Source organism: Myotis daubentonii, chromosome 2 (genome assembly GCF_963259705.1).
Source record: "Myotis daubentonii chromosome 2, mMyoDau2.1, whole genome shotgun sequence".
Classification (NCBI taxonomy): domain Eukaryota; kingdom Metazoa; phylum Chordata; class Mammalia; order Chiroptera; family Vespertilionidae; genus Myotis; species Myotis daubentonii.
The window spans coordinates 57,423,649-57,448,791 of record NC_081841.1 but is presented as its reverse complement, the minus strand read 5'-3'; the positions used below and the strand labels follow the sequence as shown (position 1 = coordinate 57,448,791).

Sequence of the window (25,143 nt, the reverse complement as noted above, 5' to 3'; positions counted from 1 at the left end):
TATCAAAGAGTATAAGAATAAGCTTGCCATGCATAAGCACCTACAGTTTCGTTTTTAACCTGGTATTTTAACATTATGGATGTTCCCCCCGCCCCCTGGGAAAAAATGCCCTAAGGGCATTTCCCCCTGTGGCTGGTGTGTGTGTGTGTGTGTTTAAATAACAATCTTAAGCATTCGGTTAAGTTTTGACAATTGTAGTATACCCCCATGTAACCACTACACCAAACAAGATAGATATTTCCAGCAATCCTGAAGGATTCCTTATGTCTCTTTACAATCAATACTTTATTCCCCAAACCCGAATCAACCACTTTCTGGTATAAATCATTATAAGGTAGTTTTGCCTGTTCTTGAATTTCATATAAACGGGCTTATGTTGTATGTATTTTTTGGAGGGAGATCCTCTTTCTTTTATTTAACACTAGAGGCCCGGTGCACAAAAATTTGTGCACTCGCGGGGGGGGGGGGTCCCTCAGCCTGGCCTGTGCCCTCTCACAGTCTGGGACCCTTCGGGAGATAACGCCGTGCTGGCTTAGTGCCGGGAGCTGGTCCATCCTTGCTGTTTCAAGGGACCTGGCATATATGGCATACGGTTCTTAATATGTTTGCTCACCTTCTTGGCACTATGTGTTTTAACCAAGGTCACCTCTCTGAGAAAGGTTGAATCCCCAAGTAGGGATTTTCCCCTGAAGTTAGGGAGGGAATAAAACCTCTTAACTAAGTGCCAGGCGGGTAATTAATCATTTTAACTAGGAACAATCATGCTTAAGCTACATAATCTTTACTCCCTGGAATGGAGATAAGAAACGCCCTAACCTTTGGAATAGAGATTGATAGGATTGGAATCAACTGGTATAAATACAGATGCAACAAGACAGCAGGAGACAGAACTTAGAAGTCAGAACTCAGAACACAGAACCTACACTTAGAACCTAGGCACAGAACCTACACAGAACTTATAAGACAGAACTTAGAAGAGAGCCAAGAAGACAGAACCTACACAGAACCTACAGACAGAAGAACTTCGCTGGAGAGAACATGGCAAAAGATCCTGGACTGAACCTGACTACAGAAATTGGCAAGAGAACCTGACTAGAACCTGGTGACTGAACCTGGCTGGAGAACCTGGACAGAACCTGCCTGGAGAACCTGGACAGAACCTGGCTGGAGAACCTGGAGAACCTAGCAAGAGAATATGGACACAGAACCTGGCTGGAGATCCTAACCAGAACTTCGCTGGAGATCCTGACCAGAACTTGGCTAGAGATCCTGGCTAGGCTGCTGATCAACTGAACGCTATCTCCGTGTCATTCCTTCTTCGCCGACTCCGTCCACACCTTTGGGGACCCCTGGACCTGCTGGGGTTGGACCCCAACAGCTTAGGCCTGCTCCCGGGTGGCAGAGGGCAGGCCCAATCCCTAGGTGCAGCCCCTGATCAGGCTCAGAGCAGGGCACCGCCCCCTGTCATGCACAGAGCAGGGCGGATCGGGAGGTTGTGATGCCACCCTCGGGCACGCTCAGGGTAGGGCCGATTGGGGGGTTGGGGCACTGCCCCCTGTCACACTCAAGGCAGGGTCGATGGGGAGGTTGCGGCACCACCCCGTCACACACAGAGCAGGGCCCATCAGGGGGTTGGGGCGCTGCCCCCTGTCACACTCAAGGCAGGGTCGATGGGGAGGTTGCGGCGCCACCCCCTGTCACGCACAGAGCAGGGCCCATCAGGGGGTTGGGGCGCTGCCCCCTGTCACACTCAAGGCAGGGCTGATCAGGGGGTTGGGGCGCCGCACCCTGTCACACACAGAGCCGCAGGGCGATCAGGGGGTTGGGGAGCTCCCCCCATCAGGCATAGAGCAGGGCTGATCAGGGGGTTGGGGTGCCTTCCCCTGTTACGAACAGAGCAGGGCGGATAGGGAGGTTGTGGCCCCGCCCCCTGTCACACACAGAGCCGCAGGGCGATCAGGGGGTTTGGGCGCTGCCCCCTGTCACACTGATCCCGGTGCCGGGAGGCCTCTCGGCTCCGCTGATCCCGGTGCTGGGAGGCATATTACCCTTTTACTATATAGGATAGAGGCCTGGTGCACGGGTGGGGGCCGGCTGGTTTGCCGGAAGGGTGTCCTGGATCAGGGTGGGGGTCCCCACTGGGGTGCCTGGCCAGTCTGGGTGAGGGGATGATGGCTGTTTGCAGCTGGTCACACACCCTTCAGGGTGGGGTTCCCCACTGGGGTGCTTGGCCAGTCTGGATGAGGGGCTGAGGGCTGTTTTCAGGCTGGCGGGTGACTGAAGCTCCCAACCGCTCCTTTTTTTCTTTTTTTTTTATTCTGGGCCAGCTTTAGCTTTGAGGCTTGGCTCCAGCTCTTAGGCCTCCGCTGCTGAAAGCAGGTTTCATGCCTTTGTTTACCTTCTGTATTTGAAACAATGTTGGGATCCTGCTGGCTGAAGCCCGACGGACTAAAGCAGGTTTCTGGGGGTTTGTTTAGCTTCTATATTTGTAACATAGTTGCTTAGAGTTGCAGCTCAGAGGCCGGCAGCAGCAGGCGGGGAACATTGGAGTCCTCCGTCACTGAAGCAAGCAAGCCTCATGTTCGCTTTAAGCTGCCTGGCTGCCGGCCGCCATCTTTGCTGGCAGTTAATTTGCATATTACCCTGATTAGCCAATGGGAAGGGTAGCGGTTGTACGCTAATTACCATGTTTCTCTTTTATTAGATAGGATAATAGTTTTGAGATCAGTCATGTTTTTGTGTATGTCAGTATATACCCAGCAAAGTCCCCTCATGTCTCACTGATGATGATTTGATCATTTGTTCCTTCCCAAGCCTGTAACAAAAAGGAAATAGAATTACCATCATTTGTCTAGCTAATTAAGATCCATCTCCTGGGCTCAGGGATTGGGTCACCTTCTCTGATCCTGGGTCCTCAGAGGAAGGCAAACACAAAAGTTAATTCCTTTTTTATTGCTGAGTAGTATTCTATATTGAATATGCCACAATTGGTGTAGTCATTCTCTTGAGCCCCTAGATTTTAAACAATTTTTAAAATATGGGTATCGCCCTAACCGGTTTGGCTCAGTGGATAGAGCATCAGCCTGCGGACTCAAGGGTCCCAGGTTCAATTCCGGTCAAGGGCATGTACCTTGGTTGCGGGCACATCCCAGTAGGGAGTGTGCAGGAGGCAGCTGATCTATGTTTCTCTCTCATCAATGTTTCTTTTCTTTTTTTTTTTTAACATGGTATCAACTTCTTTTATTAATATAAAAGATACATGAGGGATGTTGTTCTAATTTTCAGCACATAGCCTGCATCTATATACTCTTCTTTTTTTTTTAATTAAATCTTTATTGTTCAGATTATTACATTTGTTCCTCTTTTCCCCCCTCATAACTCCCCACCACCGAGTTCCCACCCCACCCTCCACCCTCACTCCCCACCCACTGTCCTCATCCGCAGGTGCACGATTTTTGTCCAGTCTATTCCCGCATTCCCCACACCCCTTTCCCCCCCAAGAATAGTCAGTCCATTCCCTTTCTATGCCCCTGATTCTGTTACAATCACCAGTTCATTCTGTTCATCAGATAATTTATTCACTTGATTTTTAGATTCACTTGTTGATAGATGTGTTATTTGTTGTTCATAATTTGTATCTTTACCTTTTTCTTCTTCTTCCTCTTCTTAAAGGATACCTTTCAGCATTTCATATAATCCTGGTTTGGTGGTGATGAACTCTTTAGCTTTTTCTTATCTGTGAAGCTCTTTATCTGACCTTCAATTCTGAATGATAGCTTTGCTGGATAAAGTAATCTTGGTTGTAGGTTCTTACTATTCATCACTTTGAATATTTCTTGCCACTCCCTTCTGGCCTGCAAAGTTTCTGTTGAGAAAGCAGCTGACAGTCTTATGGGTACTCCCTTGTAGGTAACTGACTGTCTTTCTCTTGCTGCTTTTAAGATTCTCTCTTTGTCTTTTGCTCTTGGCATTTTAATTATGATGTGTCTTGGTGTGGTCCTCTTTGGATTCCTTTTGTTTGGGGTTCTCTGCGCATCCTGGACTTGTAAGTCTATTTCTTTCACCAGGTAGGGGAAGTTTTCTGTCATTATTTCTTCAAATAGGTTTTCAATATCTTGCTCTCTCTCTTTTTCTGGCACCCCTATAATTTGGATGTTGGTATGCTTGAAGCTGTCCCAGAGGCTCCTTACACTATCTTCGTATTTTTGGATTCTTTTTTCATTTTGCTTTTCTGGTTGGGTGTTTTTTGCTTCTTCATATTTCAAATCGTTGACTTGATTCTTGCAATCCTCTAGTCTGCTGTTGGGAGTCTGTATAATATTCTTTATTTCAGTCAGTGTATGCTGAATTTCCAGTTGGTCCTTTATCATAACCTCGAGGGTCTGACTAGATTTCTTGAGGATCTCACTACATTTATCGGCAGTCTCACCAGTCTTTTTGAGGGTCTTACTAAATTTATCAGTGGCTTCTAGAAAGTTCTTGAAAAACCTTAAAAGTGTGGTTTTGAACTGTATATCCAGTAGTTTGCTTTCCTCCATTTCTGTCATTTGTGTCCTATTTCTTTGTCTCTGTATTTTTTATGCTTCCCTGTGTTGATAGAGTGGTTTTCTGTGCTGAGTGTCCTCGAGGGCCCAGTGGCTCAGCCTCCCCAATTACCGGAGGTGGACACTCTTGGTGTACCCCCTTGTGGTCTTTTTCCCCCCAAGACTGTTTGTGCACAGTCTTGTTGTAGTTAAGCCTTGATTGTTGTCGGTAACACTGGGAGGGATTGACCTCCAGGCCAATTGGCTGTGAGAATCAGCTGTGTCTGCAGTGTGAGAACTTCTGTGCTGGAGACACCCCTCCGGAGCAAGACTTGCTTCAATGGGGCTTTGGTGCTCACTGAGTCTGCCCCCTGAGTGTGTTCTCATCGATGTTTCTAACTTTCTATCCCTCTCCCTTCCTCTCTGTAAAAAACCAATAAAATATATTTAAAAAATAAACATAAAATATGGGTATCAATTTGGAGTAATTTACTCTTTTTAAAAATATTATTTTTAATTGATTTCAGAGAAAGAAAGGGAGAGGGAGAGAGATGACAACATTAGTGATGAGAGAGAATCACCTTTTGGCTACCTCCTGCACACCCCCATAACCTGGGCATGTGCCCTGACTGAAATCTACCGTGACCTCCTGGTTCATGAGTTGAAGTGCAACCATTGAGCCACACCGCTGGGCAGGAGTAATTTAGTCTTGATATACAAATTAGTAAAGGACTGGAAAGTTTACAGGTATTTTGCCATAGAGTATGTCAGCATTTTTAGCCTCTAGATACTGTCTTTGTGCTTGCATTCTATTTGGCCATGGATTGAAAGAAAGAAAATGAAACTGCCCTTCTGTTTCTCAGTGTCCCTATATAATGTATTCTTTTTGGCCCAATGCCTAGAAAGTTGTTTATAGAGTTGATGGAAGGATATATAATATCACTGTGCTCTGGCAGGTACTTACCGTGGCAGTCAAAAAATTTATGGGGAATATGCAGTATTCTCTCTGAAAATTGCTAAATCTTGGCTCCCAGTCATCATCCCCTGTATCATCTTATTTCCTCACTCCCTCTCCTTGCCCCCCACTTCTGACAGCCCTCTCTGTGTATCTTTGAGCCCACTCAGTGTCCTCAGGAGACATTCTGCCTTAAAATTGTGCTGTTTGCCTGGATGAAATGTACAGTGTGCACAAATAGGTTGTAGGGAAGCACAAATCTAGGCTCTCGTGGGAATTTAATGTCTTTGCTTTGTTCTGGTCAAGTTGCATATGAAATAGTTCCTTTCTTCTCCCACCAAAAAACCTTCCAAGCCTCAGTTTCCTCTCTATACTAAAGCATGAAGAGTGAAAATTACTTCTCTGCCTTTTAAACCTTTTCTACTGGCTTTAGTCTCACTTTTTATTTTTAAGGCTTTTTTATTTTTAGGTGAATTAATTGTCTTGTCCCTGAGCTGCATCTTTTGCTTTTGTTTGGCCCAGAAAAATTTGTTTCCAGGAATCCTTATGCCCTAAAAGTAAGGAGAGCCTTCTGCATAGGATTATAGGACTGGAAGTGACTATAGTTAAAGGTTATTTTGGAGGATGAAAGAGCTCAAGAAATTCTGTTTTGAGCTCAGTGTATCTTCTGATGAATCTTGACTCTAGAATAGTAACATTCTGACCCCTCATTATTTGCCTTTGTTAGCTTGAGGACAGCCTCTTATACCCTACAAGTAAAATGGTGGGGAGACTCAAGACCATGTGATATGAAGACCTGATTTAAGAAGCTGGGAATGTTTAGAAAATGAAGATAAAGTTGCCTCTGTAAGAGGCTGACATGGAAGTGAGATTAGGAAGATGAGTTTTGCCTTTATAATACACACACACACACACACACACACACACACACACACACACACAGGTTTGTATCTAGAGGTAAAGACTTTCCCTTCACTAGAGGTATATACAAGCAGGGTCAGCGCAACCATTTTTCAGAGTTTCTGATGATTCAGGAACCTAACTGTGGAGGACTGTCGATGCAGGAGGAGGGAGCTCAGTCCCCTTGCAATTATGAGATTCCATGATTCCTTTGTATCTTTTTAAAAATTATTTTTTTATTGATTTTAGAGAGGAAATGAGAGGGAGAGAGAGAGAAAGAAACATCAATGATGAGAGAGAATCATTGACCAGCTGCCTCCTGCACGCCCCCTACTGGGGATCAAGCCTGCAACCAAGCACATGCCCTTGACCGAAATGAAACCTAAACCCTTCAGTCCGCAGGCCGATGCTCTATCCACTGAGCCAAACCAGATAGGGCTCCTTTGTATCTTTGATAGACTTTTCATTTTCTTGCCTGGCCTTAGTTAGAAGCAGTATAGCCTAAAGGTTAAGAAAGCAAGCACTAGAGCTGTATTTCCTGACTTTGAGTTCTACTTGTTCCGTGTACCAGTTGTATGCCACTTAGCAAATTATTTAACTTCTCTGTGACTCAGTTTATTTATCTGTAAAATAGTGATGATAATAATATTTATCTCATAGGATTGTTGTAAGATTAAATGAGATACATAAAGCACCTTAGAATAGTGCCTGTAAACATTTCCAAAATTTTTAGCTGATTATTATTATCTCTGTCCCTGTCAGTCATTTCTATGTGTGGAGCTAGGTTTCTCTGTCTGGTCCAGATACTCCCTTCTCCCTCTTTTTTTAATCCTCACCTGGAGATGTTTATTCATTTTTTTAGAGAGAGAAACATTGATACGACAGAAAAGTATCAATTGGTTACCTCTCATATGCACCCCAACTGGGGATCAAACCCACAACTTAGATATGTGCCCTGAGTGGGAATTGGACCCAAAACCTTTTCAGTGTACAGGAGGACATTCCAATCAATCAAGCCACACCAGCCAGGGCTTAACATACCCTTTCTGACTATCTCAGGTGCTTTTAGCTAGAAGGAACAGTAAACTCAACTCAAAATAGCTTAAATGATAAGAGGATTTGTGACCTCACACATCAAGAAGTACAGAGCTGGGGGGGTAGGCGGGGTCCAGATTGACTAATTCAATGTCTGTTCTGCACCACAGCATCAAGGATCCAGACTTATTCTCTCTGCTCTACCATCTTCCATGTGTTGGTAGGATGCTGCCATAGTCCAGGCATCATCTGCGTATAAGACAACCTTCAACAGAAGATAACTACCTTTTTTTTATAGTGACCTTTTTAAAAAAAAAAAAAAAATACAGTAGGAAGCTGTTCTTTGAAGGCACCCACCCAACAAAATCCTCTCATGTCTTAGTGTTGATGAGTCATTTGTCCCTTCCCAAAACAGGAAAAAGGAAAAGGAATTACCACAATTGGTCCAGCTAATTAAAATCTTCCTCCTAGGTCTCAGGAATGTGATCATCTTCCCTGATCATGTGTCCTTAGAGGAAGGCAGACACCAGAAGAAAGTCTGGGATAGATTGAGTGTAGAAGAAAGAGGAGATTTAAGTAGTCAGCCAGTATAATGTGCTACTGTCCCTTTTCCTCTGCTGCTTTATTTTTCCTCAGAGTATGAATTACTTTGTTTTACACAGCTCTTCAAGAGGCCAGTGACCTCAGTTGAGAGGACTCTCAAAATTATTAAAAATAGGCTCATTAATCACTGTCTGTTTTATGGATGTCTTAAAGTATCTAAAGTGCAAGTTTTTCTGTTTCTCAATGAATGAAGGAAACCTGGAAACCATGTGGCTTCTTAAAATTTGAGTTAGAATATGTGACCCTATTCCAATATGACTGTTAGAAAAATCATTTTTTGTTTGATTGGGTTTTTTTCCTTAGTGCTTTGGCTGAGCAACAGTGCTGGGACATCGTGAAGTTAGTCAGATAGTTGAGCCTTTTCTGACCCATATGTGAACAGGAGTGGCAAAGTTGTCACTGATTTGAAGAAATATACCTATTTGATAATTGAGGACCATCCTGGAAAAAGAAACAACCAGCTGCTTTGTATTTTTCCATATTATACCCCCCTCTCCAGTTTTATTGCGATTTAATTGACATACAGCTCTGTGTAAGTTTAAGGTGTACCACATAATGACTTGACATATATATATTGTGAAATGATTACCACAATACATTTAGTTAACATCCATCTCCTCATATAGTTACCAAAAAATGTTTTTCTCCTTATAGTGAAAACTTTTTTAAGATATACTTAGACTCTTAAGTCTTTTCAAATATACCATACACAATGTTAACTATAGTCATTATGCTGTACATTAAATACCTAGTATTTCTTTATCTTATAACTGGAAGTTTGTACCTTTTGACCACTTTCATCCAATTCCACCACCTCCCCACCCCTCAACTTCTCTTTTTGACAGAGAAATCTGTGTGAGGCTATTTAAGCCTAAAAAAGAAAAATGTTGGTCTATCATGTGAAAAAGAAGTAAACTTAATTTTGTGTGATCCTAAGGCAGATTGAGAATAAAGATTGAAGCAGTTTGTAGCCTGTGGTAGGGTGCAACTACAGTATATAACAGTTAAAACTGTTTAAGAATTAGTGAAATTATCTGTCCCAGGAGTTTTCCAGGAGCTCTTCTTTGGGGGCATGAGGGGAGATTGCATGAGGTGATATCTAAGAACTTTTCTGATTCTGATCATTATTGATGTTCTCGAGCTAAGGGATATGGAGAGGGCATGCACCAAATTTTACTATATTTCAAACTGAAGAGAATGGAGGCTTGATTTACTCATGGAGAGGGGAGGTGGATAAATATATGTGTATATGCAGTTCTTATGTACAACCAATGATCCATAAAGCTGTGTAGGTTATAACTCTTTTTATAGAAGTCTCTAGGTACTGAGTCAATTAATTAAAAAATAGGAGAACCAAGATGGCGGCATAGGTTAACGCCGGAGTTTGCTGCTTTGAACAACTACTTCAAAAGTGAAACCAAAAAACGGAAGGGACATCACCCAGAACCACAGGAATGCTGGCTGAGTGGAAGTCCTACAACTAGGAGGAAAGAGAAACGCACACAGACACTCAGAGGAGGCGCAGTGCTGAAGTCAAATTCTGAGGTGCGGAGTGCGCGGAGCCGGCTGGCGGCGGAGGGCGCGGTTGTTGTTTTCAATCGGGAGGGAGTCGCAGACTCTGAGCACCAGATCCGGGCGAGCCTTTAGGGACCCAGACTCAAACGGGAGAAGCGGGACTGTCTGGCTTCGGTCAGAGCCAGTGCAGCTTTCTCTCCCAGCTTTGCAGCGGGTGCTGGGACTCAGAGAGGCAGAGCCCCTGGGGACAGGACTGAGAGCCGCCATAACTGCTCTCTCCGGCCCACCCTGTTGATCCTGTGCGACCCGCCCCGCCCAAGCCCTGCACAGAGGCATTTGCCGGATAGCCTCAGGCAAAGGCTAGATTAGCACCTCCCTAGAGGACAGAAGTTCTCTCACTGCTGACACAGCTGATTCTCATAGCCACTTGGCCTGGAGGTCAAACCCTCCCTGGAACTAGCTACAACAATCAAGATTTAACTATAAGACTGCGAACAAAGACCACTAGGGGGTGCACCAAGGAAGCATAACAAAATGCGGAGACAAAGAAACAGGACAAAATTGTCAAAGGAAGATATAGAGTTCAGAACCACACTTTTAAGGTCTCTCAAGAACTGTTTAGAAGCTGCCGATAAACTTAATGAGATCTACACAAAAACTAATAAGACCCTCGATCTTATATTGGGGAACCAACTAGAAATTAAGCACACACGGACTGAAATAACGAATATTATACAGACGCCCGACAGCAGACCAGAGGAGCGCAAGAATCAAGTCAATGATTTGAAATGCGAGGAAGCAAAAAACATCCAACCGGAAAAGCAAAATGAAAAAAGAATCCAAAAATGCGAGGATAGAGTAAGGAGCCTCTGGGACAGCTTCAAGCATACCAACATCAGAATTATAGGGGTGCCAGAAGATGAGAGAGAGCAAGATATTGAAAACCTATTTGAAGAAATAATGACAGAAAACTTCCCCCACCTGGTGAAAGAAATGGACTTACAGGTCCAAGAAGCGCGGAGAACCCCAAACAAAAGGAATCCAAAGAGGACCACACCAAGACACATCATAATTAAAATGCCAAGAGCAAAAGATAAAGAAAGAATCTTAAAAACAGCAAGAGAAAGAAACTCAGTTACCTACAAGGGAATACCCGTACGACTGTCAGCTGATTTCTCAACAGAAACTTTGCAGGCCAGAAGGGAGTGGCAAGAAATATTCAAAGTGATGAATACCAAGAACCTACAACCAAGATTACTTTATCCAGCAAAGCTATCATTCAGAATTGAAGGTCAGATAAAGAGCTTCACAGATAAGGAAAAGCTAAAGGAGTTCATCACCACCAAACCAGGATTATATGAAATGCTGAAAGGTATCCTTTAAGAAGAGGAAGAGGAAGAAAAAGGTAAAGATACAAATTATGAACAACAAATATGCATCTATCAACAAGTGAATCTAAGAATCAAGTGAATAAATAATCTGATGAACAGAATGAACTGTTGATTATAATAGAATCAGGGACATAGAAAGGGAATGGACTGACTATTCTTGGGGGGGAAAGGGGTGTGGGTGATTCGGGAAGAGACTGGACAAAAATCGTGCACCTATGGATGAGGACAGTGGGTGGGGAGTGAGGGCGGAGGGTGGGGCAGGAACTGGGAGGAGGGGAGTTATGGGGGGGGGAAAAAGAGGAACAAATGTAATAATCTGAACAATAAAGATTTAATTAAAAAAAAATAAAAAAAATAGAACATCGGCCATTTTCTTTTGTAGTCAGTTTCTTCCCACACTTCTCATCTTTAAATTCAGATGTATGACTATGATTGTATGAATGACTTTCTGGCCTTTTAAAGGGAATTTATCTAGCACTATGCAAACTAAGTTTCTAGACAGCTGCTCAAGAGCCGCCACAAGGTAAACAAAGCAATGATCTTGCAGACTATCTTATGCCAGGATGAACTTACCTGTGCTTCTTAAGAGTCTTAGTCTTTGGGTCTTAGCCGTTAAACTGATTTGAAAAATGAAAAAATGTCTAGTGTGAAAGGTTTTTTTAAAGCATTGCTGATTGTTTGTTTAGCTCATTTCTAGGGCTACATGGAATAGACATGACATTTGGGAGAGTTTTCAGTCTATTTTTAAAGGAGGGAAAGTATTCAGGATTAAAATACAGTCATTAACCATGTAAGGAGAAACCTCTGCAAACCATTGTTAGAGCTAAGCGTGTTTGACTTCAGTGATTGAGAACATGAATCTGTGTAGAGCATTAACTTCTGTTTCTAAATGTATACTTGGGCCCTAGCCAGTTTGGCTCAGTGGATAGAGCGTTGGCCTGCGGATTCAAGGGTCCCAGGTTCAATTCCGGTCAAGGGCATGTACCTTGGTTGCAGGCACATCCCCAGTAGGGAGTGTGCAGGAGACAGCTGATCGATGTTTCTCTCTCATCAATGTCTAACTCTCTATCCCTTTTCCTTCCTCTCTGTAAAAAATCAATAAAATATATTTTTAAATGTATACTTGGAAAACTGTGTTGACTTCATTACAGGACTTCCCAGGTAGCAATAGTAAGTGATAAAGAGCCGGCCACCCCTGCACTACAGATACTCTGTATCTGTGGAATGCAGTAGAATCCTGTACTAATAAAAGAGAAAAATGGTAATTGGCGTACGACCGATACCTTTTTCATTGGCTAATCAGTGAGATATGCAAATTAACTGCCAACTAAGATGGCAGTTAACCGCCAAAAAAGATGGCGGCTAATTTGCATATTGCAGGCAGGATGGTACAAGCGCCATCAGAGAGCGGGTTGGGGGCGTGAGTGCCGGTGGTCGCCCAGGACCCGATCACGCGGGCCTGCAGGGCGGTTGCAACCGTCGCCCGGGACCTGATCCGGCCGGCAGACTTGGACGCGAGCTGGCAGGGCGGCTGCGGCGTGAGTGCCAGTGGTCGCCCAGGACCCGATCCGGCCGGCAAACCCGGACGCGAGCTGGTGGGGCGGCTGCGGCGGTCGCCCGGGACCCGATCACGCGGGGCCGGCGGGGTGGCTGCAGCGTCCTCCCGCACTCACCCCGCCAACCCGTGAGAGTGGGTTGGGGGCGTGAGTGCCAGCGGTCGCCCGGGACCCGATCCGGCAGGGCGACTGCGGCGTCTGCCTGCACTCACGCCCTCAACCCGGGAGAGCGGGTTGGGGGCCTGAGTGCCGGTGGCACGGCCGGCAGGGTGACTCGCCCCCAACCTGCTCTCCCGCCCAGCAGGGGACCCTCATTTCCCCCCATCACTGGTTCTGCCCCCAGCCCAGGCCTGACGCCCCTGGGCTGGGGTCAACGCCTGAGGGCTCCCAGTATGTGAGAGGGGGCAGGCTGGGCTGAGGGACACTCCCCCCCCCCCACACACACACACCCAGTGCATGAATTTCGTGCACCGGGCCCCTAGTGACTGAATAAAAATAGTGAATAGCAAAGAAAAGATTCTCCCTTCCTCCGGGGAGAGACCCAGACTTTCTGAAGGACATATAACTAGAGTACTCTTTTTGCTTTTTCAGCTTGCTTAAGGTAAAGGAAAAAATTAAGATTCTATAACCATTTTTTTATTTTGCTGCTTTTTGATGGGGGAGAGGCTTGAAGTTGGTAACAATGTTGTGGTTTGTGATAGCTGTGGAATTTCTCCCTTAGGAAAGGAGATCGTTCCTCTCTGTTAGTGAATGGAGCTTTATAATATACTAGAGGCCCTGTGCACGAAATTCATACAAGAGTAGGCCTTCCTCCAATGGACACAAGACACTGGGGGTGGGGTGGGGGCATGTGCTGGGGAGTAGGGGAGGCCGGGGGAAGGTCAATGGGGGAAAAAAGGAGACATATATACTACTGTTAGTAATACTTTAAACAATAAAATTAAATTAAATTAAATTTTTAAAAAAAGAGTAGGCCTTCCTTCCCCCGGCTGTTGGCACCAGCTTCTCTCTGGCCGCCGGCAGGCACCCAGGAGCCTGGGCTTCCCTCCGTCCGGAAGGTCATCTGGTCTAATTAGCATATTATGCTTTTATTATTATAGATTTTTCTTTCTGGAGAGTCTAGTGAGTTAACTCTTTGAAGTGCTCAAGCTAAAAATGTGTGCAGATTGCTGTAGGGAACAAGGGAGGGAAATAGGTGCCAAGAGGATTCATACTACATTACTTTAGAACCAAATCCTGGTGACTCTCAAAATAATTGTGCTGAGTAAAAGAATCCAGATAATTATGACTAAAATTCTAGAAAATGGAGACGAATGTGTAGTGCCAGCAGATCAGTGGTTGGCTGGGAAAGGCAGGGAAGGGAGGAGGGATTTACCAAAGAGAAGGGGCCAAGTTTGGGGTGACAAATGTGCTTATTATTTTGGTTGTGGTGATGGTTTCACAAATATATGCATGTGAAACCATTGTAACTCATTAAACTGTACATTTTAACTATATGCAGTTTATTGTATAAAGTTTTACCTCAATAAAGCTTTTTTAAAAAGGAAAATAAACAGCCCTAGCCAGTTTGGCTCATTGGATAGAGTGTCGGCCTGCGGACTGAAGGATCCTGGGTTCGATTCCAGTCAAGAGCATGTACCTTGGTTGCAGGTTCCCTGGCCCTAGTCAGGGTGCTTGCAGGAAGTAACCAATTGATGTGTCTCTTTCACATCGATGTTTCTCTCTGTCTCTCCCTCTCCCTTCTATTCTCTCTAAAAATCAATGGAAAAATATACTCAGGCGAGGATTAACAAAACAACAACCAAAAGAGGAAAATAAACAGATCCAAAGATAGTGTTTGTCAGAGGGCCTTTTTCTGGGTTATAGGGAAGCAACTGAAGACTTGTATGTGCAATACAAGTCTTGTGTGATGTGTTAAATGAATACACACCTCTTATTTAATGCATTTGATGTTTCTTTAGGAGTCCATAGAGCCTACTGTATTCTATTGAAGAAGATGTCTAATAGTAACACTACTCAAGAGACCCTGGAAATAATGAAAGAATCCGAAAAAAAACTGGTAGAAGAATCTGTAAGCAAAAACAAGTTTATATCTAAGACTCCAAGTAAAGAAGAAATTGAGAAAGAGAGTGAAGATACCAGTTTGCGTCAGGAGACACAGGTAAGGATTAGAAGTGCATATATGCACACTCTTTATACCTGAACAGAAGGGTCTTTATAGGTGGCGTTGGGGGATCTATAGGAAGCCAGTCACTTATAAGAGCACTTGATTCTCCCTAAAAACCCAACTTCAGCTCTCAAGAAATATCTCCCTCCCTTTTTGCCATAGATTCCATAATGAAGTCGAAAGAAGACAAGAGTGAAAGCCCTAACCCATTTAGATCTGAGTTACACTGCTTCTTGCTATATTTTGATATTTTTTAACTATCAAAAAATAAACTGTAGCCCTGACCGGTTTGGCTCAGTGGATAGAGCGTCGGCCTATGGACTGCAGGACTGAAGGGTCCCAGGTTCGATTCCGGTTAAGGGCATGTACCTTGGTTGCGGGCACATCCCCAGTAGGGAGTGTGCAGGAAGCAGCTAAATCGATGTTTCTCTCTCATCGATGTTTCTAACTCTCTATCCCTCTCATTCTCCCTTCCTCTCTGTAAAAAATCAATAAAATATATTTTAAAAAATAATAAAATAAAAATAAACTGTATACAAACACATATTTAACAAGTCATAATATGGCTCATACAAGAAACTCTTAAAACTGGGGCTGCCTGGTTTTACACAGTGTTAAATTCATATCCTGGTTGTGTTAAAGCAGTCAGCATTTTCTGGTTCAGAAATAGTCTCTGAACTTGCTACTTGGAAAATGTAAGTGGGATGAATTTCACTCTTTGGTTGCAATGTTCTCCATCCAGATTCATATGACAGTGCAGACATGATAGCAGTAGGTGATGGTCAGCTGAGCTTCCTTCAGGGCTCCTCTGTACCCAGGCATCCCAGACTCTGAGTCTCATCTAGCTTACTTGTTCCAGTCCTTCTCTTCTTCTGTGGTCACTGCTGGTTTCCTCTGTTATCCTAGCCCAAATTACATATAACCTTTCCTTCATGCCCAGCAGTGAAACTAGTATTTATTATATGCTTAGGAAATAGACTGTTAACTCTAGTAAATTAGTTTAAAAAGCAGTAGCACCAACATTTTGGAGAGTCTGGAAACTTAAAGCATAATTTCCCTTGACAACCCAATACACCTAGGCCTTGTCTTCTTTAAAGATTAAAACAGCAACAACATAAAGAGATGAGTTAAAATTAGACAGCGCTTTGAAATATTATGTTCTCTAGCTGCTTGCTTTTCTGTCTTTCCTCTTAACAGTTTGCCAGATCTCTGTCCTGGCTGCTTTTCCTTCCATTATCTTGCATGTGAGTTGTCATTTCCTGCCTATCCTTCCAGAGTTTGTGGAGACAGTCTGCCACTGTTTCATCTATACTTCTAGCCTCCACTGGTACCAATAATGAATTTTAATTCGCTAGGGAAGATATATGAAGAATGTTTAATTATGCAGTCATGGTACCTGGAAGATGATAATTAAATGAACTTTTGGGTCCAAGTTACTCTGTTCTCAGGAGATTATTTTAAGCTGTGTTCTGAACTCCTATTTTATGTGCCGGGGTCCAACCCCAGCAGGTCCAGGGGTCCCCAAAGGTGTGGACGGAGTCGGCGAAGAAGGAAGGACACGGAGACAGCGTTCAGTTGATCAGCAGCCTAGCCAGGATCTCTAGCCCGGATCTCCAGCCAAGTTCTGGTCTCGATCTCCAGAGAGGTTCTGCTTAGGATCTCCAGCCAGGTTCTGTACAGGTTCTCCAGCCAGGTTCAGTCACCAGGTTCTAGTCAGGTTCTCTTGCCAATTTCTGTAGTCAGGTTCAGTCCAGGATCCCTTGCCATGTTCTCCCGCTAGGCTTTGTCTCTAGGCTCCGAGGCCAGTCCCTCTCCAGGATCCTCCGGCATGCTCTCTCCAGCAAAGTTCTTCTGTCTCTAGGCTCCGTGTAGGTTCTGTCTTCTTGATTCTGTTCTAAGTTCTGTCTCTCTCTGTCTTGTTACATCTGTATTTATACCAGTTGATTCAATCCTATCAATCTCTATTACAAAGGTTAGGGCGTTTCTTATCTCCATTCCAGGGAGAAAAGATTATGTAGTTTAAGCATGATTGTTTGTAGTTAAAGGGATTAATTACCCGCCTGGCACTTAGTTGAGGGGTTTTATTCCCTCCCTAACTTCAGGGGAAAATCCCTACCTGGGGATTCAACCTTTCTCGGAGAGGTGACCTTGGTTAAAACACAGTGCCAAGAAGGTGAGCAAACATATTAAGAACCGTATGCCATATATGCCAGGTCCCTTGAAACAGCAAGGATGGACCGGCTCCCGGCAAATTCCCCCTTTTTTATTTTTTAAAAGCAAGCATTGAAAAGAAAAAACTGAAATGCTCTCTTATATCCATTTTAAGAGTAGGATTGGCGCTTTCCGCTATTACCTTAGTCCTGATCTATCACCCCAAGGAGAGCTCGCCAATCCTGCACTTTCCCGGGGTGGAAAGGCTGCAGTGGGGTTAAGGATAAGGCTCCTTGGGCCTACCTTCTCCCATGCCTCTACATTTACCTTTCCGGCACCTTTCCTTCCTCAGAAAAGCATGGACGTATTTCTTGTATAAAATGTTCCATCTGACTGGGAGTAACCTTAACTCCTCTGCTAGCAAGCATATGTGTTAAAAGATCAATACAGAGTCTTCTTTCTTTGGACTCAGTATGGCACATCTTCTCAATCTAAGAATCAATACAGAGTCTTCTTTCTTTGGACTCAGTATGGCACATCTTCTCAATCTAAGAATCAATACTGAGTCTTCTTTCTTTGGACTCAGTAAGGCACATCTTCTCAATCTAAGTTCTGTACTATCCACCTTCTTACCCTACTTATCCTCTATAGGGGGGTCCGCAGTACCCTGGTGGAGTCCTATCCGTCCCGAGTGTGGGGTTCTCAATGAGGGGGGGGGGGGCTTACCTAGGGGAATCCTGTTCCAGGGCTTCCCAAAGGTGTGGACGGAGTCGGCGAAGACTATCCACCTTCTTCCTACGGTGGAGTCCGATCCGTCCCGAGTGCGGGGCGCTTACCTAGGGGTCCCTGTTCGGGCGCCAGATGCCGGGGTCCAACCCCAGCAGGTCCAGGGGTCCCCAAAGGCGTGGACGGAGTCGGCGAAGAAGGAAGGACATGGAGACAGTGTTCAGTTGATCAGCAGCCTAGCCAGGATCTCCAGCCAAGTTCTGGTCTCGATCTCCAGAGAGGTTCTGCTTAGGATCTCCAGCCAGGTTCTGTACAGGTTCTCCAGCCAGGTTCAGTCACCAGGTTCTAGTCAGGTTCTCTTGCCAATTTCTGTAGTCAGGTTCAGTCCAGGATCCCTTGCCATGTTCTCCCGCTAGGCTCTGTCTCTAGGCTCCGAGGCCAGTCCCTCTCCAGGATCCTCCGGCATGCTCTCTCCAGCAAAGTTCTTCTGTCTCTAGGCTCCGTGTAGGTTCTGTCTTCTTGATTCTGTTCTAAGTTCTGTCTCTCTCTGTCTTGTTACATCTGTATTTATACCAGTTGATTCAATCCTATCAATCTCTATTACAAAGGTTAGGGCGTTTCTTATCTCCATTCCAGGGAGAAAAGATTATGTAGTTTAAGCATGATTGTTTGTAGTTAAAGGGATTAATTACCCGCCTGGCACTTAGTTGAGGGGTTTTATTCCCTCCCTAACTTCAGGGGAAAATCCCTACCTGGGGATTCAACCTTTCTCGGAGAGGTGACCTTGGTTAAAACACAGTGCCAAGAAGGTGAGCAAACATATTAAGAACCGTATGCCATATATGCCAGGTCCCTTGAAACAGCAAGGATGGACCGGCTCCCGGCATTTATGTATTTCTTTAAGACAGGTAGAAAAGAAAGGATGTGTATAGGTTTTATATGCCTTATGGACACTCACTTGGTTTAAAAATGTCTTCACATAGATATACAAATAGTTGGACAGGGAGAAGGGAACCTGTTTCCCCTCTGACTCCTTTGCAGCTCCTTAGAGCAGGTGGAGCTGCTGCTGCCATCTACTGGAGCCCCTGCTCCTTCTACAAAGTCTCCAGTCTTTTTGGCCACCCTTTGGAAGCCCTCTCCCCTCTACCATTTCCCAAAAGATCATGTATCCCTTCAACAACACTAAAAGTGCTATTCTTTTCCCTACCTTCCCCCTGACTCACACTCTAGAAGTCTCCCCAAGAATCTTACTGATGCTGTCAAGGGAGCGCCTGTTATGCACTGGAGGTGAAAAGTTTGGGGGAAGGGGACTTTGATTACTTATACTGTGTGAAACTATTCTTGGAGTCAGCAATTGGAGCTCAAAACATCTTTTGCATGGAAACAGTGCTATAAAAGGCAGGTTCTGAGATTCAGTTTAGAATGGGCAGGCTCTGACTTTTAACATATATTGAACTTAGATGGGTCCTTCAGTTAACCAACTGGTTATGGCCTCCTAGCTGGACTTTCTGCCTTTAAAATTGTAATTCCTTCTGATTCATTTACCATACTGCTTTAGAAAGATGGTTGTGAAATAAAGATCTGATTGTGTTAATTCTCCTCAAACTTTCTGTGTGTCTTATTGCCCTAGGCTAAGTCCCAGATTTGTCAGCCTTACATATTGTGACCTAGTCCCTTACCTGCCAATCATCCACCTCTGGCGTCCTATGCTTCAGCCTATGTGATAGGAATCCTTGACCTTGTTATAAATAGAGACTGAAAAGTTTTGGGAAAGCATGCTTTTGTACAAGCTTTCTCTGCCTAGAATGCCCTCCTTTGTATTCTTTCCCTGGTCTCCTCCAGCCCCTAAATCCCCTCTGCCAACATCTGTCTAATATCCATTTATCCTTCAAAACTCAATCCAAATGTGTCTTTCTCCCAGAAGCCTTCCTTGACAACCTTACTCACCTATTGCAGATCTATATTGTATAATTCTTCAATTAATGTCTATCTTCTCCACAGAACTCTAAGCTCTGAGGCCCAGGATTAGGTCAGTTTGGGCTTATCATTGTATCTCTAAGGCCCAACACAGTTCTTTACAGGCACTCAATATTGCTAAGGTCTGACTTTGACACTTATGCTGTGTGTTCCTGTAGCACTCCACAAGAACCTCTGTAATATACTTAATGTACTATATTGTAATTGTCTATTTGTCTTCTTCAACAGGATTATGAGTTCCTTTTTGACAAGGTTTGTGTCTTTTATCTCTGTATCCTCTAGTAGTTAGCATGGTGTCTAGTAGATATATTATGCTTTTAATATATATTTGACTATTGAATGAAAACTATCCATTCTGGAAAATAAGCAGATTTATACATACATTGCTGTAGGGTTATAAATTGATAAAACCTCATTGAAAGGCAATTGGTAATACTTTACCGTATAAAATTTTTAAATGGATAAAAATATACTTTATTTTTAGGTATACTCAGTGTATGGTCATTGAAACATTGTTTATACTAACAAACATTCAGAAACTTCCAAAATGGTGCAATTTAAGGGATTGGTAAAATAAGTTATAAAACAGCCATACAATGGAATACCATGTAGCCATTAATAAAGACAGTAGATCTTCTATAAAATGATATCCATGAAAAAAAAATAGTTTAAAAGCAAGGTTCAGAGAAATGTGTACAACCTACTTCTATTTGGTTTAAAAACAAATAAACTTGTGTGTATACACATGTACGATAAGCTTATATGCATAAAAGATCTCTGGAAAGGTTATTAGAAATTCAGTATTAATTGAGAGAACCAGGTAGCTGGAGGACAGATGCCCCCATTAATACCTCTTGAATGTTTGTGTTATTACCTATCTGAAAAAATAATGACAAAATACTATTTCATATTCCTGGACTCTTACTCTTCCCTTACTGTAAGATCTTGCCACTGACCAGATCCACCATCATTGTCATTTCTTACTCTTTCCATTCACTCTTCCGGTTCTCCATTTTGCATTGTAGTTGTCTTGTTCAGTAACTAGAGAAGACAACGAAGAAAAGGAAATCCTCACCTACCCAGGAGTGTGCTGGTACTCTGACTCTGTCTTGTTTTCCCTCCCCAACCCACCTGCCTCAGTTCTCTTCTACTCCAGTGCCAGTGAGTTCCATTCTAATCATCTCAGAAGCCCTAAGTACCTCATCCCGTACATAACCCTACCCAGCCTCTTTCCAAAAGCCGCATTTTGACTTTTCAGCTGTTCAGAAACTTCATCAATTAATTAGTTTTTTCTTCCCTCCTCCAACCTCAGGCCCTCATCCTTTATCTTCTCCCCTACTCCTTACCCATTCTCCTTATCCTCCCTTTGCCCCAGAGGTCTTATCCATATCTTCCATTCTCCCTACTTTTTATCCTGTCCCATCTTGTATTCCTGACCCAGGCAGTCTATAATAAGAGCCACCATCAGGAGCTTAGAACTGGGGCAATTGTCGGAGGAAGACGGTTGACAAGAGCTTTATTCCATTTCTGCAGCAATGCGGATAGGTGATTTGGATATTTCAGATTGGAACTCTGAATGGATTGTCCTATAAAGATATTATAAGTGATGGTTAGGAGTCATATTTCATATCCACAAGTATCATAAACAAGAGTGTTCTGTGGTTTACCCAAAAGTAATTTTTATCAATCTGTGGAATAGGCCAACCAGTCAATATCTTCCTACTTTTTGTCTGCATGGTGAATGGTGATTTGTCTGTAAGTGGCCTGTAGTGGCTTCTGTGTCGTGGTTGCTCGAGTTATAGCACAGGGAATAACCACACCAAGTGGGTCTCATCATAATTTGGCTATGTAACAGTTTTGCAGTTAGTGCTTTCTCTTTGTAAACTTGTATTGCTTTTAACTTGTGTTGATTTTCCCCACCTTTAATATTTTCTAATCCCCTTCTAACAGAGGCGGACATCCAACCATGGTCATGCCAGGAAAAGAGCCAAGGTGAGCACCTTTTCTCTATAATTTATTTCCTGGTGTTATTAGTAATACATTTTACAAATAAACTTATCACTAATATCTCATTTATTTGCATTATACATAGGCGAAGGTTTCTGCCTAATTGTGAATATACATACACATGTACACACAGAGAGACATGCATGCATACATATCCTATTATAAGGTCTGGCTATATTTTTCTCCATTATCTCTGGTTCAGCCACATGTATTTCTGTTAACTGTGGGATACCCACAAAAGCCTGAGCAAATTGGTCCTAGTTCTACTGTAATGCTAGTTTCTCTACTCAGCTCTGGCTTCTCTGAGAATAGCTGCTATATGAGTCCTACTTTTTTCCCTCAACATTTTTTTCTTTATGAATTTTTTTTTTAGATTAATCATGCCCCATTGGTAGAAATGATTCAAGATTTTGAACATCCTAAAAATATAGCCCTTTTTTAAAATATATATTTTACTTTTTAGGTTGGACAAGGAGGAAGACTTAGTTTTTAATCATTGTATGATAAAATTAGCACATCACAGATTATTTTAAGTAGTGTTACCAGGAAGGACTGTATATTATTAGTATGTGCTAGCATATTAATTTTAGTTGGAAAACTGGAAAACGTTAAACTTTTCTTGCAGTGGGAAGAATTATCACCAGAAGTAATAATTAAGGGCATCCACCCTTTTCCCCCAGAAAAATAATGGCAGAATTTGAGAGTGGCCCAGCCATTTTGTTGCTTGGGTTTAAAGAAGGCCACTATGTATGATAAATCTGCGTCTTGCTTTATATGGCCTAATCCACAGTGATGTTCTTGACATTAAAGTTCAATCAGAGGGTGTTCACTGCAATGTCACTTCTTCCTGAACTTTTTTCTTTCTTTTTTTAATATATATTTATTGATTTCAGAGAGGAAGGAAGAGGGAGATAGATAGAGATAGAAGCATCAATGATGAGAGAGAACCACCGTTTGACTGCCTCCTGCATGCCCCCCACCTGGGATCGAGCCTGCAACCCAAGCATGTGCCCCTGACTGAAATCGAACCTGGGACCCTCAGTCCGCAGGCTGCTCTATCCGCTGAGCCAAACCACCTAGGGCAGTGGTCGGCAAACTGCAGCTCCCGAGCCACATGCAGCTCTTTGGCCCCTTAAGTGTGGCTCTTCCACAAAATACCTCGTGCGGGCGCGCATGTACAGTGCGATTGAAACTTCATGGCCCATGCGCAGAAGTCGGTTTTCAGAAAGGAGATAGACGAAACAAGTATACAAGACGAGTGTGGATGGGAAAGTTGGAAGGGGTTGACCTCAGCAAACGTACCTCAATCAGATTGAGGACGTTTTTAGCAAAGGCCAGCTTAGGAGTACCCTAATTAAGTTAATAACAATGTACCTACCCACATAGTTTAAGTTTAAAAAATTTGACTCTCAAAAGAAATTTCAATCGTTGCACTGTTGATATTTGGCTCTGTTGACTAATGAGTTTGCCGACCACTGACCTAGGGCCTTCCTGAACTTTTTGAGTTAAGTAAGATAGTTATTATCTTCATTTTACAGTTGAGGAAACTTAGGCTTATAGCGACTGAGTGTGTTTGACAAAGGACATTTATTAGTAAGTGGCAGAACTAGGCTTGAAATCAGTTCTTCAGACTTAAAGTTTTTTATTTGTTTGTTTTGTTTTTGTTAATCCTCACCCGAGGATATTTTTTCATTGAGTTTTTTTGTTTGTTTGTTTTTTTAAGAGAGAGTGAAAAAGGAGGAGAGAGACATTGATGTGAAAGAGACACATTGATTGGTTGCCTCCCATTGACGACCCCACCAGGAGGGGTATCCAACATGCAATCCAAGTATGTGCCCTTGACCAGGAATCAAACCTGTGACACTCCGGTGCTTGGGCTGGCGCTCTAACTTAGCCACATGGTCCAGGACAGACTTGCAAATATTTTTCATAATACTGCTCTACATAGAATACATATACCAAGTTTTGTACTTTTGTATTCATGGTAAACCTCGATTGTATTGTAAGAACTCAGTAAATGTGTATAGGTAAATTTCTTATAAGTCACTCTATGGCAGTGGTTCTCAACCTTCCTAATGCTGCGACCCTTTAATATAGTTCCTCATGTTGTGGTGACCCCCCAATTTAATTGTTAAAATTAAACATAATTAAAGCATAGTGATTAATCACAAAAACAATATGTAATTATATATGTGTTTTCCGATGGTCTTAGGCGACCCCTATGAAAGGGTCGTTTGACCCCCAAAGGGGTCGTGACCCACAGGCTGAGAACCGCTGCTCTATAGTTTTTGACTTTGAAGATCCCTAGAAGAGCAGTGATTTGCAAAATGGATTTCAGACCTTTTTGGGATTCTCCCACCAGTAGAAATAAACCGAATGGATTTACTTTTTATCACATTAATTCCCAATTGTTAGAATGGTTTTCTACCTTTCTCCTTATTCTTTTCTTAGACACTTCTTTCCATCATTACCACCTAAGGTTTAGAGTCATTTAGCATTTCTGTCTACTGTACACTAGGCACTATTTATGATACGTATGTTTATATGCTTTATGTCATCTAATTCTCACAACAGCTCTTTAAGTATTTTTATCACAGTTTTATTGAAAAACGGAGACCCAGAGAGGTCAAGTAATTAGTTCAAGTTCTTGTAGTCCATAAGCAAAAAAACAAGAGTTAAAGCTAGGGCTTCTGGCTCTTAAATCTGGGGTCTTTCTACTAAGGTCTACTGTTGTGTGTTATCAGTAAACTTCTGAGTCTGAAATTGGAGCACTGGGCTGGAGAGAGAAGGGGGTGGAAATGGGAGGGCCAAGTGAAGTGGTTTTCCTATCTGTCTAAAGTAGCCTTTTTGTTTTTATATGTCTACTGTTATAAGCAGGAGAATTATCTTTCTTTGGGGGTGGGAAGAATTATCTTTCAAGTGAATCAGGAACTGGCAAGTAGGATCTGTTTTTTAAAAAACCTTATTTAATAGAAGCAGCAACAGAGCCAAAGAGGATGTCCATCATTCAGCCAAAAGCTTTCTGAATGTCTGCCAAGGGAATATATATGTTATTTGTTTTTTCTCAGTCTAATTCCAAGCTCAAGTTGGTACGCAGTCTGGCAGTGTGTGAGGAGTCTTCTGCCCCATTTGCTGATGGGTCACTAGAAACCCAGGTAGGTCCTTTATAAGAGTAAGTGCAGCTTTTGAGTTTGGCAGTTGTTTTGTAAACTAGTATAGCAACCACATCAACATTAGGCTTGGAAATCAGAAGCTTCGATACAAGCCATTATAGTAAAGCATGGCCTGGGTGAGATCATGAAGTATAGATCTTCACACCTGGACCACCCACGATGATGCAGACAAGCCGATCCCAGGGCTGGATATTATTTTCCAACCCACACCCTTTCCCTCTGGTGGTTAGAACCATTTCCATCTAATTCTTATACCAAGAACTGCCAGTGTAACTTGAGCTGCCTATATAATATAAGGCTGTGATTGTAGAAAAGGTTTGGCCTTTATCCTTTTTTTAAAACAAAAGCTAAAACAATTTAATTAATAAAATACCCTCTTCTATAAGAGAATGCTACCACCCCAAGATTTATCTTCTCTGAGATTTAAGGGGGTTACAAGAGAATTAAAATCCATTTCCCTTTGA

The 25,143-nt window shown here is 43.0% G+C and overlaps 1 protein-coding gene across 26 annotated transcripts in view; it reads left to right on the top strand.

The window, feature by feature from the left end:
* Positions 1 to 25,143, top strand: part of R3HDM2 (R3H domain containing 2) — a 189,614-nt gene that overhangs the window by 124,400 nt on the left and 40,071 nt on the right. For 17 of the 26 annotated variants that reach the window (XM_059683350.1, XM_059683348.1, XM_059683341.1 and 14 more), the window contains 4 exons: positions 14,440 to 14,639; positions 19,728 to 19,751; positions 21,450 to 21,491; positions 24,575 to 24,661. In XM_059683350.1, the coding sequence (XP_059539333.1) occupies positions 14,475 to 14,639; positions 19,728 to 19,751; positions 21,450 to 21,491; positions 24,575 to 24,661 (318 nt within the window). In that variant the 5' untranslated portion in view covers positions 14,440 to 14,474. Of the gene's footprint in view, positions 1 to 14,439; positions 14,640 to 19,727; positions 19,752 to 21,449; positions 21,492 to 24,574; positions 24,662 to 25,143 lie in introns of those variants that run through there. The other 9 variants (XM_059683343.1, XM_059683351.1, XM_059683340.1 and 6 more) reach the window with 1 other exon arrangement.